Consider the following 16,826-nt stretch of genomic DNA (forward strand, 5'->3'; position numbering starts at 1 on the left):
GCCTAGATCAAAGCACCGTTTGACCTACCTCAGCCGCCTGCTAGGCTGCTAGGCTGCTAGGCCGCTAGACCGACCGACAGTGTCAAAGGCGTGAGGGAAGGTCTGTCCCCCAGCCCGTCCCCGTCTGTCCCCGTCAGTCCCCGGGCCTCCGTGCCGCCCCTCTAAATCACCATGCCTGTCGGTTCGGGAATGAGGCAGGCGGCTGGTGGCGGCGGCCTCGGCGGCCTCGGCCCTGCCTACCCGGGCCGTAAGTCAGGCCGCGATGGTCGCGGAGGGAGTCTCGCCGCCAAAGCCGCCCCGCCGGACCCATTCCTCGATCTCGACCCAAATTTTTGCCCGATTCCGGCGTTTCCCCCGCGCGCCCGCCTGTTTCCGGTGCATACGTCAGCGTGCCAGGCAATATCCTGCCGTGCCGTGCCGACAAACTGTTACGGCGGGGCCGGGCGAGCATGGCGGAGCGAGCGAGTCTTTGCGTGCGCCTCAGCTCAGCCCCAGCCCGGCCCCTGGCTGGCAGCCCAGCTCGCACGCTCGAGGCGCGGGAGATTCGCGCATACGGGTCACGTGCGGGCAGGCGCGGGTTCGAACCCCCCCGGCGCGGGGCGGGTTTTTGTTATTTTTTTGCTGTCGTGTTTAGCTTTCTGGCGTCGGGAAGGGTTTAGCTGCTCGTGCTCCTGGAGTCGTGGCTTGGAAAGAATTACGGTTTGATGTGAAATAATAACGGGAGAGTGGTGCGTGCGGTTTGCTCAAGTATGCATCCGCCGAGGGATAACGTTAAAACCCGTATGGAAAAAATCGTCTGCGAATGCATTGCTTTTTGTCGGCTTAATCGGATCGTTTGCGGACCGTTCTCAGCTAGACGGCAGACAAATCGCGATCAAGACGCAGTCAACTCTAAGACAGGACGCAAACAGGGGCCAGACAGGATTCGGACTTGGGCCCGCAGTGCATGCGCGGGCAAAAGTCAGGCCGAAAGTAGCGTGTTCGCAGACACGGCGCGGCCCATCCGCCGACCGTCCGCAGACCGTCCGCAGACAAATAAGTACCTCAATCGGTCTGCGGAACGTCTGCGGACTGTGGGGTGTCGGAGCTCGGCTCGGCACAGCTACGTCACAGCTCGTCTTCAGGTCGTCTACGGAACGTTTGCGGAAGGTGTGGTGAACGTCTGCGAACCGTCTGCGATTCGTCGGGAATCAAACAACAACACAAACAAAAACAAGAGCGTGAGTCGCGGCCTGGGCGATTCGAACCCGCAGTCTTTGGGCTGCTGGTCAGAGACGCTACCCACTTGGCCAGAGTGGGAAGTCTGAGAGGAGCGTCGCGAGGCTGCGTCAAGTTCCGCGCAGCCGCCCCGACTTCGGTTACCGGACTTGCAAAACAATGTGAACGATCTACAAATCAAAGTGTTTACTTGTGCGCTGTAACTGGAGCGTACTTGTCTGATGTCCGCTTCAAATATAGTGTACGCACTACGTACTTGCCAAGTACGCTCTAGTTGCAGCGTACATAGACAAGTACGCTCCAGTTACAGCGCACAAGTAAACACTTTGATTTGTAGATCGTTCACATTGTTTTGCAAGTCCGGTAACCGAAGTCGGGGCGGCTGCGCGGAACTTGACGCAGCCTCGCGACGCTCCTCTCAGACTTCCCACTCTGGCCAAGTGGGTAGCGTCTCTGAACAGCAGCCCAAAGGCTGCGGGTTCGAGTCGCCCAGGCCGCGACTCACGCTCTTGTTTTTGTTTGTGTTGTTGTTTGATTCCCGACGAATCGCAGACGGTTCGCAGACGTTCACCACACCTTCCGCAAACGTTCCGTAGACGACCTGAAGACGAGCTGTGACGTAGCTGTGCCGAGCCGAGCTCCGACACCTCACAGTCCGCAGACGTTCCGCAGACCGATTGAGGTACTTATTTGTCTGCGGACGGTCTGCGGACGGTCGGCGGATGGGCCGCGCCGTGTCTGCGAACACGCTACTTTCGGCCTGACTTTTGCCCGCGCATGCACTGCGGGCCCAAGTCCGAATCCTGTCTGGCCCCTGTTTGCGTCCTGTCTTAGAGTTGACTGCGTCTTGATCGCGATTTGTCTGCCGTCTAGCTGAGAACGGTCCGCAAACGATCCGATTAAGCCGACAAAAAGCAATGCATTCGCAGACGATTTTTTCCATACGGGAAGCGAGAGAAGGGAAGGGGGAACTTGTTGAATATTTGAGTCGTGGCGGGGCGTGGCGCGGCGCGGCGTGCATCCGACCGAACCTTTTCTTCTCCTGAAAGATGGAAACGGGAGGACCTCTTTCATGCAAGGATTCCGTCAAGGACTCGCTCGCGGCCCCGGCCAAGCAACCCCCGCCAAGGCCCCCGCCAAGGCCCGGCCCCGACCGGCCTCTCTCCACCCCGTGGTTGTCCAGGTGACACTCTCATGTAACATTCAGCTCTCATTAAGAATCCCCCCCACCCCACCCTACCCCCACGACCTCCCCGACATGCCAACATGTGAGCCCGCCAGCCCGCCACCCTTCTCGCCTCCTCGTCGGCCTCCGTCTGTTTGAGCGGGGTGATGACGCGGCCCCACTCCGCCAGGCGCACCGGGGCGCGGCGCAGCGCGGCGCGCAGTCGGGCCTCCTCCCCGCCCGTCCTCGCCACTTTCGCGGGTTCTAGTGCCGCGCCCCGCCCCGCGTTTGTGTTTGTGTTCCTTGTTGTTTCGCCTGACCTCGTGTCACGAAACAGCCCGCAGCACGTGTGCAGCGCGCGCGCCGGGCGGAGCGCCGGGCGGAGCCATTTCGCGGCTCTCTTCATTGTGCTTTCCTTTTTTTATGAATATCCGAAGTGAGGTAGAATTGTGATGAAACAAAGATGGCCGCCGCGCCAGCCGCCCTTTGCTTGCAGCGTGCCAGCACTGCCGTGCCGGCACTGCCAGCTTCCATATACATAATGAAACCCCCCGTGAAAAGATTTCCCGGCGGGAGGGGGCGGGGGCCAAAGGGGGGCGGGGCGAGGACAGGTGTGATATGAGGCGGGGCGGGCAAGCTGGGGCAAACACGGCGGCAAACAGGCCGGGTGTGGTGTGCCTGGTGTGGTGGCAAAAGGCTTCCTTCATAATTGATGTCCAGCAAAAGCCCTTTTCCCCTCTTGCATTCCTCGGGGATTTTTTTTTTAAAGTAATATTTTTTGACAACCGTGACCTACCCGCTTTTGAACGCGTTCCTCCGGCCCCGGTCGGTTGTCCCGTTACCGTGCTCTGCCGTTTCCCAGTGTTGCGACGGGGTCACGGACGCGGCGCCTGCCTGCCTGCCTGCCTGCCTGCGTGGCGGCCCCTTGCAAAGGGTTGGCTTGCCGCCTCCGTCCCCGCTCGAGTGGGACGCCCCGCCACGCCCCGCCGCCCGCCTGTCTGTGTGCACCGCAATGTTGCTGCATCGCGCGCCGCTGCACTCTTGTTTTGTTTTCATGAAGAAAAATATGCGAATATTTGATGTCTTTTTCCTTCTCTCTCGTGGCGGTCTGTGCGAGCGACGCGGTTGGCGTTACGCGGCGCGCGTGGTGCGGGCCGTGCGGGCTGCGGGTGGGGGTGGGGGCGTGTTTCGCGGAAAGGCGCTTATGCCCTCTGCGTCCCTCTCACTCCCTCTGGCTCCGCCCCGACGGCCCCGACGGCCCCGACCCTCTCTGTCTCCTTTCCGCGCTCCTTCCCTTCCGAGTCCCGCGAGGAGAGCAAGAAGGGCAGCATCACGGCGGCGGCAGCGCGGCGTCTGCTCCTCGCGGCGGGGAGTATTCCCAGACGGCGGCCGGGGTAGCGCGGCGAGCGCGGCGCAGCGCGAGGGAAGGCCCAGGCAGGCCCAGAGCGCCAGCCGCGACGCGGGGGAGTTCTGGGAACCGTAGGGGAAACGCGATCGGATGCGTACAAGCTTTCGCGTAGACTGTAGACGCAGAAGGCGTGCCTTGTTGTGGCGGCGTCGTCGTCGGTGCCGTATGCTGACGTGCACCGCAGCGACTGCGCCGGCCGCGCCCTGCCCCGCCCGGGCTGTCGGCTGTCGTCGGCTGTCGTCGCTCTGCTGCTGGCGCGTGGTGGCGTGGCCCAGGCGTGGCCTGGCGTCCCAGTGCCGACCGCGGCGGGAAGAGGGAGCGTGCCGGCTTCTGGCAGCCCTGGCCACCGAGCTGACTCTGTGCTGACTCCTGTTTTGCCGGTCGACGCCCGAGACTGCTCGAGTGCTCGGCGCGAGGCGGTCGCGGTCGCGTCGGACGAGGCGTGCCCTCCTACTGCGCCATGGCGGCCGTGGTGAAGCTCATGTCGATGTTGATGTTGATGGTGAACTCTGTCGTCTGCTCACAGTTCTCCGGCACGCGGCTGACCGTGCACGACAACCACAAGCCCGTGTTCACCAACTGCTCCCGCTACCAGCCCGTCATCAAGGAGGAGGAGCCCCTGGGCACGCCCGTGCTCACGGTGAGTAGCAGTGTAGCGGCGTCAAGCCACCCGGACAGGCCTTCGCTGACTGACATGGGTGTCTGTTTGTGTTTCCAGGTGAAAGCGTACGACAAAGACCCTCCTGAAAACGGAGGAAAAATCGTCTACACTTTCGTGTCTGCGCCGAATGAAAGGCTCAAGTTCAGCATCAATGCTGACACCGGTGTCATTACCACCAGATATGTGAGTAGTACATCCCAAACATGCTCTGACAGTTCGCAGAAATTATTTTCGTTTTTTTTGACAACAATTTGGCTTTTTCCCAGACCTTTGATCGAGATGAGCCAACTAGGGAGAAGGAGGTTTATCTCACTGTTCGGGCTACTGACAACGGCAAACCGCAGCTTGATGATGTGTGCACCATCAAGGTGACCATCGAAGACATCAATGACAACCAACCAGTTTTCGACAAAGTGGTCAGTATCTGTAGAACTGTATTTGTTTATGTAATTTTAATAACCATCAGGACGTCTTATGCTAGTTTTAAACAAATTAAAAAAACATCTTGAGAATGAGGTCATTTAAATAAATATTACCGTCTTTTTCTTTGCGTCCAGGACTATCGAAGCCACTGGAAGGTTTGTGAACATTGTGTCTTGCATGATAATGTCTTGCCATTCTAATAATTTCAGCCAAAATAGTTGCCATTAATCAGGCAGTTTCTTTCCACTTTAACATCATTGCTTTACTTTTTTGCACAAGACTGCATTATTATTTTTACTTTTTAATGCTGACATTTTTTAGATTTGCCCCAATTTTTTTTTTCTTTTTCATTTTATCTTAAAGTCTAATTTTATAATGTTATTGTTTTGGTTCTTTTCTTTGTTTTTTCTTTTTGTTGTTAATTCATATTGTCTTGCATTAGTGTTTATCTTAAATCTTTCTTTGCCAAATTGACAGTAGACTTCAGCTGTGTAGTGCATTAAGTTTTAAACAATTAGATGCATGGAGAAAACAAAGCAGCGTTAATGATAAGGCTGCAATTTTAGTCAGTAAAAATTAGCAAATGTAGTTGAGTTGACTGAGGGCAAGTACACTGTAAATACTGGTTTCACTGACAGTGGTGGGTACAACCATTCATCACTCAAATATTAATATAGCACAAATTTCTGTTGTAAATTCAGTCAAAAACATTCTTGCATTAAAGGAACATTTTTTAGACTTAGTTTCCATCAAGGTATTAGGTATTGGTGAAACTATCAAGACCACATGGGAAATGGAAGGAAAAGCCGCTTGTGTGAAATGACTGTCTAACCATGGTATCCATTCTTCTTCAGAATTATGCTGAATCAGTTCCTCAAGATTTGGTGGTTGGTAGAGAAGTGATGCGAATTTCTGCTACCGATGTTGATGATGGCAACAATAGTTTTGTACTGTACGATTTGGAGCCCAGAATGCCAGAAGATGAAGGATACTTCCGTGTTGATCGCCACACAGGTGTCATTTACTTGGCTAAAAACATTGATGTAAGTTAGCTCCTTAGTGATTATTTTCTTTTATTTTCCTTTTCCCTGTTTTTGCCATTACTTGAATTTCTTCTGAACTGTTTCAGCGAGATCCAAGCTACCGCTTCAGGATGCGGGCGACAGCCACTGATCAGGGCATAGAACCAAAGAGCACATCTATTGATTTGGAAATTGTTGTTGTTGAGTCTCACAAGAAAGCACCTTCTTTTACCAGAATCGAGCCTGAAGGGCCCATTGTTTTGAAAGAAAATTTTATTGATTATGAATTTAACATTGCTACCATCACTGCTCAGTAAGTTTGCTGTGAGAGTTCGGCCACTTCCCATTTTGATGACTTAAGTTTCAAACAATTTCATGAACCGTCTGTTTTGAAACAGGTCCAACACTGATGAAAAAGCTCCTGTTTTTGAGTTGGTTGCTGGAAGAACTGATCAGACCAATAAACAGCAGACTTTCCTCCTAACTCCTCATGGCAACACTGCCTATATTCGAATGGCGCGGCCGATGGATTTTGAGTCAATATCAGAATATACACTCACTGTCCGCATTCAGGTATGTGTTTTAACAAAGAGTAAAGACTGTTCTAATCTTATCATATCTAATTTGGCATTATTCATTTTCAGAACAAATACAATCTTGCTGCTGAAACTAAAATTAACATTCAAGTTGAAGATGTGAATGACAATATTCCATCCTTTACTGAGGTGGTTTCTGGTAGTGTTTTGGAAAATGAACCTCCAGGTACTCCAGTTATGCAAGTGAGAGCCATAGACTCCGATGCTACGTCAGCCCACAACCAAGTCACATACGAGCTTGGTGACCAACAAGATTTTTTTGCCATTGATCGTTATACTGGCAACATAACAACTTTAAAAACCTTTGATCGTGAGGAAAGAGATTCTTACAATGTGAAAGTAATTGCAACTGACAATTCACCCTCTGCTCTATACAGCACTGGGGAACCCAATAAAGGTAAGTGCTGCTTGATAAATTACCACTTGCTTCATTGCACAATGCTGAAACTTAAAAAACTCTAATATTTTTCCTTTCTGTAACATTAGGAGAACAAGTCTTTCGCATTGAAATCGCGGATAAAAATGATCATCCACCTCGCTTCACTCAAGATGTCTATGTTGCTGAGGCCATCCCTGAAGATGCAAATATTAATGCACTTGTGACAGAAGTGAAGGCTCTGGACAATGACACAGCGTCACCTGTAACTTACAGTATTGTGGAGGGTAATACTTACAATGCATTTTTTATAGAGCCAACTACAGGGAAAGTCAGGGTCTACAACCAGCTGGACTATGAAAATATTACAAGCGTAAGTTTAGTAGTGTTTGCCAATGTGTGGCTATTAAAGGAAGTTTGAACATGAAATGATGATTTCTTTGTTTGTTTCAGTATACCTTAAGAGTCCGTGCCTTTGATGGAGCTTTTGAGGATTATTGCAGAGTAGAAATCAAAATTTCGAATGTAAATGACAACCCACCTGTGTTCTACCCATATGATAATAATATCACCATCCCTGAAGAGAAACTTGTTGGTGGCTGTATAACAGAGTTAAAGGCTTATGATCCTGACATACCAGACCGTAAAGCTGAGCAATACATTGTTTACTTTGTTGTAAAGCAAGACCAGCAAAAATTCCTTTCTATTGATAAACACGGATGTCTTTCTCTAACAAAGGTGTGCTATTTTTAGTGTGCTCTCTACTGCTCCTATTTCTTTACCTCAGCCAAAAGTCTACAACGATTTTCTTTTCCTTTCAGCCTTTGGACCGAGATCCCCCAGATGGTTTTGAAATTTGGCAGATTCTGATTGCTGCTAATGATGAAAATGGAAATTCAACAAGTTTGCGATCAACCACTGAAGTTGTGATAACACTTACTGACATAAACGACAATGCCCCTTACCTGGATATGGTATGTTTCATTTCAGCTTAGAATCGGTTTGGTTGTTGGCTCATTTACTCAATTGAACTATTTCTTTTCAGCCTTATCCTGTTATTTGGAGAGAGAACCTACAACCGGGGAAAATCACTGACCTTCATGCAAAGGATAATGATGGTCCAGAAAATGGCCCACCCTTCAGTTATGCCATTGCCCCCATTGCAGATGAAGAAATCAAATTGAAGTTTGGCATCTACAGTAAGTTTCCTTTTCCCAACTATGCTATTGCTATTGTTTGATGTGTATGGCAGTGCTTACAGCTGTTTGTTTCTTTGTAGACACTGAGTTGAGAGCGTTGGTTGTCTTTGACCGAGAGGAAAAGAAGAGCTATCAAGTTCCCATAATGATAACAGACAGTGGTGTTCCAACAATGACAGGAACCAGTACATTGAATGTAATTATTGGTGATCAGAATGACAATGCGATGAAATCTGGACAAAGTTCTATTTTTGTCTACAACTACAAGGTACGGTTGCAGATGATTTCCCTCAAAAGTTATTCCTTGTTCGTTCACAAACTTAAATTCTTACTTGAACTTTCCACAGGGTGAATCTCCAGACACAGAAATTGGTCGAGTGTATGTTGATGATCCTGATGATTGGGACTTGCCTGACAAGTATTTTGCATGGACGGGCAACAGCCAACATCCTCATTTCAATTTGAATAGTGGCTCTGGCATGATCACCATGTATCAGGGAACTCCTAATGGAACTTATGAACTTCACTTCACAGTAAGTTTTCTTCAATCTTCTAAAAACGTTACTTTGTAGTGACAAACTCAAACACACAAAGTATCAAATTTTCAAAACTGCTTTGTTCCTGTCTTTATTAACATATTTTCTATTCTATCTATCTTTGAAAGGTTACTGAAGAAAGTGCGCTGATTTCCCACCATTCTGTTGAAGCTGTTGTGAACGTTACTGTAAAAGAAATCCCAGAAGAGGCTGTAGACAAGTCTGGTTCCATAAGGTTTGTTGGAGTGACTGCTGAGGATTTTGTCAGCCCAAATGAGGTACTATTTTTTTCTGTTGTATGTTATGTAAGTTTGACACACTTTCTACCAATCCAGTATTTAATGTGTTTCAATTTCTTCAACAATTACAGCACGGCATTAGTAAACAGGAATTGTTACGCAATCGGATTGCTCATATGTTAAATGTGAGCATACACAATGTCGATGTCTTCACTGTACTACATTCCCCCCATAACACAAACACAAGTCTGTTGGATGTCAGATTTTCTGCACATGGTTCTCCTTATTACTATCCTGAAAGGTTAAATACTGCCGTTCTGAAGCATCAAGAACAGGTGTGGACTTAATTTTACTAGGTTTTGACGCAAACAATGACATTTTACTTTTAAAACTTTGTTAACAAAACTTGTCCTCTATTCTAGATTGAAAGAGAACTGGGTGTCTCTATTCTCATGGTCAGTATTGATGAATGCTTGGTTGAGAAAACCTTCTGTGAATCCTCTTGCACCAACATTCTCAGCAAAAGCTCCACTCCTTATGCTGTCTACACAAACACCTCATCATTTGTTGGAGTGAACGCTGTGGTCGATCCTGCTTGTGAATGCCAACCAAACCCTGAGATACGATGTCTAAATGGTGGAACTCGTATTGGTGATAGGTGAGAAATCACTGTTCTTTTTAAATTTCTTAACAGTCTCTATTTAGACAAGGTTTCTAATAATTTATTTGTTCTTCATGTTGTAGTTGTGAGTGCATGGAAGGTTTTGATGGACCTAATTGCGAAGTTGTTGGTATTGGATTTTATGGTGATGGATATGCATTATATCCTCCGTTCCAAGCATGTGCTGAAGCTCACCTAACAATGGAGCTACGTCCCTACAAACCCGATGGGCTTGTGTTTTATGTGGGTCCCATGAAGCATAATCCTGTTTTGCCTGTTCAAGGTATGATGTGGTTAACAAAACCAAGTTCTTAATTACATTTTTTTTTTTCAAATTAAAAATTGGCATTTAAATTTTTTTTTGTTATATTTCAGATTTTATGGCTCTGGAACTGCGCAATGGTTTCCCAGTTCTATACGTTGATTATGGTTCAGGCACTGTTCGGATGGAACATTCCAAAATTAACTTGAATGATGGTGAAAGTCACCGCATTGACATTCTTTGGAGTGACAAGGTACTTGTAATATATTTTCTTTTTATTGCTTCTTGTACACCTGGAAAATAGTGAGTTCATGTTGATATTTTTTTTCTGCACAGAGTATTGAAATGAAAGTAGACAGCTGTCAAACTCTATCATGTCTTGCTTTGCAACCACCTCAAGGCCCCAATGAATTCCTAAATGTAAACGGTCCACTTCAAGTTGGTGGATCTGCTGTCAGCCTCAGAGGCCTGGCCAGCTCTTTCAACTGGACTCATAAACCCATGGATTTAGGTTACAGTGGATGTGTCAGAAATTTCACATTCAATCAAAAGGTGACATATGTTTTAATGTTGTCTGTTTTTACACTCACACCTTTTTTTCTTCCCTTTTCAGTCAAATAATGTGAAGTAATTTTGTTTTTCGTGACAGACTTACAACCTGGGCATGCCAAGTTTATCAAAGAATGCAGACCCTGGCTGCAACACCGGAATGGCCAAAGCTGTTTCTTTTGGGATTGACACAAATTTCCTTGTTGCTATTCTCGTGTGCATTGCGATCCTTCTTAGTAAGTGCTTTTGTTACAAATAGTTTCATCAATAATAATGTAAGCATCGTTTAACAAAAACTTCAATTTTCTTACAGTCTTGCTTCTTGCTGTTGTTGTGCATCGTCGCAAGTCTGATGATCTCTACAAGGACACCGATGATATTCGCGAAAATATCATCAATTATGAAGATGAAGGTGGTGGTGAGGGTGATATGACTGGCTACGACCTCAACGTGCTGCGCTTGCAGTATGATGGTGATAACTATAGTCTTCCTCATGACAAATCCCCTCAATCAAACCATGTGCAAAGAAGAGGTCAGTATTATCCTGGCCCCCTGTAAAATTAGACTTTCTGTATCTACCATTATCTTCATTGTAATTCTGTAATAAATAACTCAATTGGTTGTTTTCTTTGGCAGATGATGTTCCAGACATTTGTGGTTTCCTTGATGGAAAGAAACAAACAGTTGACGCTGACCCTGAAACAAATCCATTTGATGATGTTCGTCACTATGCTTATGAAGGTGATGGTAACACCTCTGGTTCATTGTCCTCTCTTGCATCAGGTCAGAATTGTTGTTATTTTTATTTTTTGTTTCGTTTATTTTTATAAAAGACATGCCAATTCATTGTGTGAATCATATTTTACCTTTGTCTCACAGGTACTGATGAGGGTGATCTGAACTTTGACTACCTCTCAAGTTTCGGACCACGTTTCCGCAAATTGGCAGACATGTATGGAGAGGATCCAAGCGATGAAGAGGATGAAAACTACCACACTCCAGCATCTGAATCTTGGTGTTGAGAGTGGCGTACATCAGGGGCTGTACGTCCAGATGTGGTCCCTGATGTACTTTCACCCCACATAGAAGAAGCTCAAAGTGAGGAAGAGGCCGCTCTTGTAGCAACCAGTGTTCTGATTCAAGACTACTATTCCAAATTAAGGGACTATTATTTAAATTGTTTTAATATGGTGACTTAAGAAACTATTGTTCCAATTCTTTGGTAACCTGATTATTTTCATTCCTTTCTTTCATTTTTTTGACAACGACCAAGGTTCTGATTATTTTATTTGTTCAAAATTTTGTCTCGGGATTGAAGATGACTTTGCACTGGTTTGCATTCCTTTTATGAACCCTGTGCCTACTGTTTTAAGTGCTCAAATCTTTTCTCCCAAATCCCCTCCCCTATTCTGAGCTCTAGGCTTTGTCTGACAAATCAAATTGATGAGTCCCCATTGTTTACTTAGGAATATTTTAAATTATTGATCAAATGTCTGAGCAGTATTTTGGGAGGACCTAAGTGGTATAAGAGATTGAAGCTGCCAATATATCCACAGTCTGTGATTATTAGAACATCCATGAACTGTAAAGTAACAACCTTATCTCATTCAGTTCATGATTATGAACAAACACTGTAGTTGTGTGATTTATAGGGAAACTATGACGGCTTTGAAGAAATCAACAATTATTGTTTGTTATGAATTAAATGCAAGGGACATAGATGTTAGGTTTTTGTTCATGGTAATCTTATGTTATATGATATATAAAATTCATGCCATGCCCATTTGTAAATATTTGATTTTGTATATCATTTTACATCTATAATTGTAAGTTGTAGCTTTTACTTTTATTACTTGTCATATAAATGTGTAGTATGATGTATTATTTTATGTGTAAAACTGTTCTAGAATGTGTTTTTTTTATAAAGTGAACAAACACTGAGCACAGTATTTGCTTTCTGTTAGTGTCTTTTCTCTTCATTTTTTTTTCTTTGATTGGTCAGTATTTATCTTAGATTGATGTCTCTTTATACACTCACTTGAGTGACAAAGTCTCACAGCCAATGAAGATCATTGGTGTGAAATTTTCTGTTGTTGAGCCTGCGTATTGAAGGCTATCCATGTTCAGGTATTAATTGGGTAAAGCATGTCTGTAGCAGTATTGCGTCTTGAGACACTATTCCTATTTGGCATTCTTTTCACACTAGCATCCATCTCTGTGACTTTAAGACTGAAATATATCCCTCCCCCTTTTGCATGTTGCTTTAGCAACTGAAACGTCTAATAACTAACATTCCAAGCTAACATGATGCCTGTACTTAATTCCAATGTAACGGTTTCAGTACATTTAGTTTTATTTTTGTTATGACTTACTTTAAAGGTAGACTTGGTGCATGTATTAAAAATTGTATACCAAAGAATTTGAGGACAAGTAATCAATCAAGCTTAATTTAAATTGTTGAAATTAAGAATTGTGTATTTCCTTTGTAACTTGCTTCAATAAGCTTGTGTTGATAATTGGTGAAAATGTGTTGTGCACATGTATGACACACTATTTTATAAGATTCAATACAATTTTCCCCTGAAATCAACAAAAAAAAATAAGCGCACACTTTAAGAACCCTCCACCTGACCAGGCACAAGTGGTTCGACTCATGCATGTTAACAGAAAGTGATTTGGTCAGGTTGGCATCACAGGATACCATTTTTAAGAAAGCTTTGGAAGTATAAGTTCTTTCTCCATAAGTCTTCAGGGATGCATGGCATGAGCTTACAATTAAGTCTTGCAAGTTCACTTTAAGATAAGACTTTATGTTGTTGTTCTTTAAATGATGCTGGCCCACTTTATACCTTTACTTATTAAGCACCATGATGCCATTTATCACTGAAATAAAGTGCATGAAACTTTTGCATGAAGTTGTATGGTGCCCGAGTTTAGAGAATCGAAAGTAGTCCTCATGTCCTTGTGGGCTAGTCGTTGACTTTGTTGTTAATCAAGACTTAGCCGCTGAAGTTTATACTTTATTTTTGAATGAGTGGAATGTGTGAATGAATTATTAAATGGTGCTGTGAGATTCTAAACAGTTCTGTAGATGACTTGTACATGTTTATTTGTACAACATAAGTTCTATTTTTCCATTCATTATGATTTAAAACACTGAACTGTGTTACCATATCCTAATCACTGCCAACAGGAGTAAGTCTACTAAGGAAAACCATGTTAACAATAGTGTGAAGAGGCATGTCTTGCTGTGTGTTATTTTCAGGGGTTGCTTGACATTATCTATGTTAAATCAATATTCATAAAGCAAAGAGATGAATTTTGTACGAACACATTATGTACAATTATTTATGTTGTAAACCAGCAACCCCTATTATTTTTATCAATTCCCAGTCAAAACTAGAATATTCCCTCTCATGGAAATGAATCAATATTCTAATCAATTGAAATGTTTGTAATGTGAATTGGCCTACCAGATATTACAAACACAGCTTATATGTTGCATTTCTGAATGAGGAGAGGTGAAAAGTCTAGTTAAAATAAAGGCCACACCTATTACAAATTCTGGAAAAAAAGGAAATTGATCCATTGAATCAGTTTTATATTTTGCCCTTTATTTTGGCATTGAATGTGAAACTAGTTTATTATTTTAATAGGTTTGAATTGTGTACATAATCATGTTTTCAAATTATTTATTTTGTGTGAATGTGAAAAATTTTAGTTAACTGGAAATTTTGTACAGAACAACATTTTTATTGGCTTGTGTTCAAAGGATCTAACTTTGCACAAAGGTATACAAGAAGACTGTCTCTTGTCTTAGGATTTTAATGAATTTGTATGAACTAATTATTGTTGGCTTAAGAGTTGTAAGGATTTGAATCAGCAGAACACGGCATTCATTATTGATGTGGTGCTGAACCTTCTGGTATGTAGGGGTATTCTTTAAGAGATTGATAATCTGATTTATTGTAATTATACTTTGTCCTCCTGAAGCTCCATCATTTTGTTTAGTTTTATGTACTCGGGGCCAAACATTCGAAGATTCAGTTATCGATCTCACTTAATAATCTGTGTGTGTATGTATGTGTGAGCGCGCGCGCGTGTGTGTGCGCATATGTGTTGCCTGAGGGTTCATGAACATTCTCTTCATTCTTGAAATACTATTGGACAATGACTGTTCAGGTTAGTTCTAATCAGAACAACCAAACCTGGGGCTTCTACGGTACAATGTTAACACACAAGTTTGAAGACACAAACTGTATGGACTAGGTTTTGCACATAAGGCAATAACTGTATGCGTTCTTAGTGTTTTTGTATGTACAATTTCTCTGTTGCCATGTGATAATAAGAATGTTGTTACCTCTGAGATGTTGGAGGCTTTTGTAATTAATTGTGTCATGTGGTTAGTGCAGATGGAAATGGTGATTGTAACATTTCGTCAATCTATGGAATTCCCATCCCTTTCCTGCTGTATTTTGATGTGAACTGGTTGAAGATTGTATTAAAAAGGTTTAAAATACATGATACAAGAAATTCTAAGCGTTTTTTTTTTTTTTGTTGCGTTCCCAATGAGTAGAGGTACTCATCCCTCAAACTAAACTACGTACAGTATCGCTGGTTGACCGCACGATTTGAATCTCGCGCGACTCAGTCTTCCTCCAGCGCGCTCTGGCGGCGGCGACAGTGAGTAGCGGACATTTGGCAACATTGGCTGCTCGGCTGCTGGCTCCCCTGGTTGTTTTGGTTGATGCAAAAAAACGCATGGTAACACTAATTTTCGTTTACATTTGACTGACACTTCACAATTAGTCACCAAAATAAATCTTCTGGAGCCTTTATTGAGATTTTTTTCCAATATCCAGCTGTAACGTGGAAATCTTTCACGTAATTAGACAGCTGTTGCAGCCTAACCTGTAAGTTGCACATTGCCGCATCGTTTGATCAACTCCCTTTCCGTTCGCATTCATTCATATTTGAAGTGTTTTCCAGGTTCTTTTAAGACTACCATGGCCAACAATTTGGATATTGTGAAAGCTGGTGACTACATAGCGATTCAAAGACAAGACTACTTCAAGTTGCACAAAGTATCAGCAAACGGAACTGTCAACCTGGGCAAGGATATTTTGGAAATAGGCAGTGTGATAGGGAAACCTGTATGGACCTCTTATCGCATGGAACAAAAGAAAGGAGGAAAACGATTTTATACTTTGAAAGAATGCAGTGTTCATGATCTGAAAGGAGATTCCATTACAATGAGCAATGCGAATAGCGCAATTAGTGGAACAGATAACCGAAATATAGTAGATGATGGAAGCAGTCAAAAACTGTCCATGGAAGAAATTGTCAATTTAAGGGATGAGGGCCTTTCATCTAAAGAAATTGTTGGAACTCTCATAGAAAACAGCAAGACATTTCACTGCAAAACAGAATATTCTCAACAAAAGTACTTGAAGAAGAAAGAAAAGAAGTATTTTGAATACATAACAGTGAGGAAGCCCACTGTACGTCTTGTTGCAGAAACAATGTTTCGCCTTGATCAGCAAAAGATTTTAGGTCTTAGAGTGGACACCCTATCACAGTTGAACACAGCTGTAAATTTACATTCACATGGAACCTATATACTGTATGAGAGTGGGTGTCAAGGTTTGGCTGCTGCAACAATGCTGAATGGCCTGTGCGATGAGGGAAGACTGGTGCTTGTTCATCCTGGAAACTACCCCCAAAAGAGTGCACTACTAGCTCTTAATTTGACGGAAGAGCAAGAAAACTGTCTGATCAGTGTTAACATTTACAATCTTTTGAGAAAGCTGAAAGGGGAGAGTGCTGACGTTCAAGATATCAAATGTGACGATTTGGGGACCCAAGAAGAGGGAATTGGTGTTTCTAAACCATGTCTAAAAGAAACAACAATTAGCAGTGCTGTGGAAGAACCTGCTATTCTCTCTGCAGATAATGAGGATAAGACTGCCAAAGCTGAAATGGACTGCGATGAAGTGCTTGCAAACTCTGATCAAGAAAACAATTCTTCGGGAAAGAGGAAGCATAGTGAATGTGGTAATGACGAAGGCTCTGCCAAAAAGAAGTCTCGCTGGGAGGTTGAAACTGACAGGGCAGCCCAATCACTAAGATCTCAAGTAGATGGTTTAGTGCTAGTTTGCAGAGAACATCCTCAGTCTATCTTGAATGCCCTCCTGCCTTTTGTAGCTCCTTCTCGTAATTTTGTTGTTTTTGGTCAGGTTAGAGAACCTCTTCAAGAACTACTGGTGGAGCTCAGTCAGCGATCAGATTTAATTAACCTCAGACTCACTGACACGTGGCTCAGAAATTATCAAATCGAGTCAGACCGAACTCATCCTCTTGTCAATATGACTGGTAGTGGGGGCTATCTATTGACTGGTATGGTAGTTGAGAGCCCCCAAGGACAGTAATATTTTTGTATTAAATTTCAATAAATTTCAATGGTTTAATTGAACATGCCTTTTTTTTCTCTCATGCTCAATTGATTGCCTCC

General features: G+C 44.1%; 2 protein-coding genes across 2 annotated transcripts in view; both read left to right on the plus strand.

Moving 5' to 3' along the window:
* LOC117641574 (DE-cadherin) overlaps window positions 1-14,854 on the plus strand; it is a 127,349-nt gene extending 112,495 nt beyond the window's left edge. The window contains exons 3-25 of the mRNA XM_034379031.1: window positions 4,318-4,431; window positions 4,510-4,635; window positions 4,719-4,868; window positions 5,730-5,918; window positions 6,005-6,210; window positions 6,296-6,470; window positions 6,542-6,890; window positions 6,980-7,242; window positions 7,323-7,607; window positions 7,691-7,843; window positions 7,915-8,068; window positions 8,149-8,336; window positions 8,416-8,601; window positions 8,733-8,882; window positions 8,975-9,178; window positions 9,266-9,501; window positions 9,588-9,787; window positions 9,880-10,019; window positions 10,103-10,318; window positions 10,416-10,551; window positions 10,629-10,847; window positions 10,952-11,098; window positions 11,195-14,854. Coding sequence (XP_034234922.1) covers window positions 4,318-4,431; window positions 4,510-4,635; window positions 4,719-4,868; window positions 5,730-5,918; window positions 6,005-6,210; window positions 6,296-6,470; window positions 6,542-6,890; window positions 6,980-7,242; window positions 7,323-7,607; window positions 7,691-7,843; window positions 7,915-8,068; window positions 8,149-8,336; window positions 8,416-8,601; window positions 8,733-8,882; window positions 8,975-9,178; window positions 9,266-9,501; window positions 9,588-9,787; window positions 9,880-10,019; window positions 10,103-10,318; window positions 10,416-10,551; window positions 10,629-10,847; window positions 10,952-11,098; window positions 11,195-11,337 — 4,329 coding nt within the window. The 3' untranslated portion in view covers window positions 11,338-14,854. The remainder of the gene's footprint in view (window positions 1-4,317; window positions 4,432-4,509; window positions 4,636-4,718; window positions 4,869-5,729; window positions 5,919-6,004; window positions 6,211-6,295; window positions 6,471-6,541; window positions 6,891-6,979; window positions 7,243-7,322; window positions 7,608-7,690; window positions 7,844-7,914; window positions 8,069-8,148; window positions 8,337-8,415; window positions 8,602-8,732; window positions 8,883-8,974; window positions 9,179-9,265; window positions 9,502-9,587; window positions 9,788-9,879; window positions 10,020-10,102; window positions 10,319-10,415; window positions 10,552-10,628; window positions 10,848-10,951; window positions 11,099-11,194) is intronic.
* A 136-nt stretch (window positions 14,855-14,990) lies between these two features.
* LOC117641576 (tRNA (adenine(58)-N(1))-methyltransferase non-catalytic subunit TRM6) lies at window positions 14,991-16,787 on the plus strand. Its single transcript, XM_034379036.1, has 3 exons — window positions 14,991-15,079; window positions 15,178-15,228; window positions 15,305-16,787. The coding sequence occupies exon 3, from the start codon at window positions 15,322-15,324 to the stop codon at window positions 16,741-16,743; it is 1,422 nt and encodes a 473-aa protein (XP_034234927.1). The 5' UTR covers window positions 14,991-15,079; window positions 15,178-15,228; window positions 15,305-15,321; the 3' UTR covers window positions 16,744-16,787.
* Window positions 16,788-16,826: the final 39 nt, after the last annotated feature.

Source organism: Thrips palmi, unplaced genomic scaffold (assembly GCF_012932325.1).
Source record: "Thrips palmi isolate BJ-2018 unplaced genomic scaffold, TpBJ-2018v1 HiC_scaffold_15, whole genome shotgun sequence".
NCBI lineage: Eukaryota > Metazoa > Arthropoda > Insecta > Thysanoptera > Thripidae > Thrips > Thrips palmi.

Bases quoted from the DNA above. Each gene is read 5' to 3' on its own strand.
- LOC117641576 (XM_034379036.1), top strand. From the start codon at position 15,322: ATGGCCAACAATTTGGATATTGTGAAAGCTGGTGACTACATAGCGATT.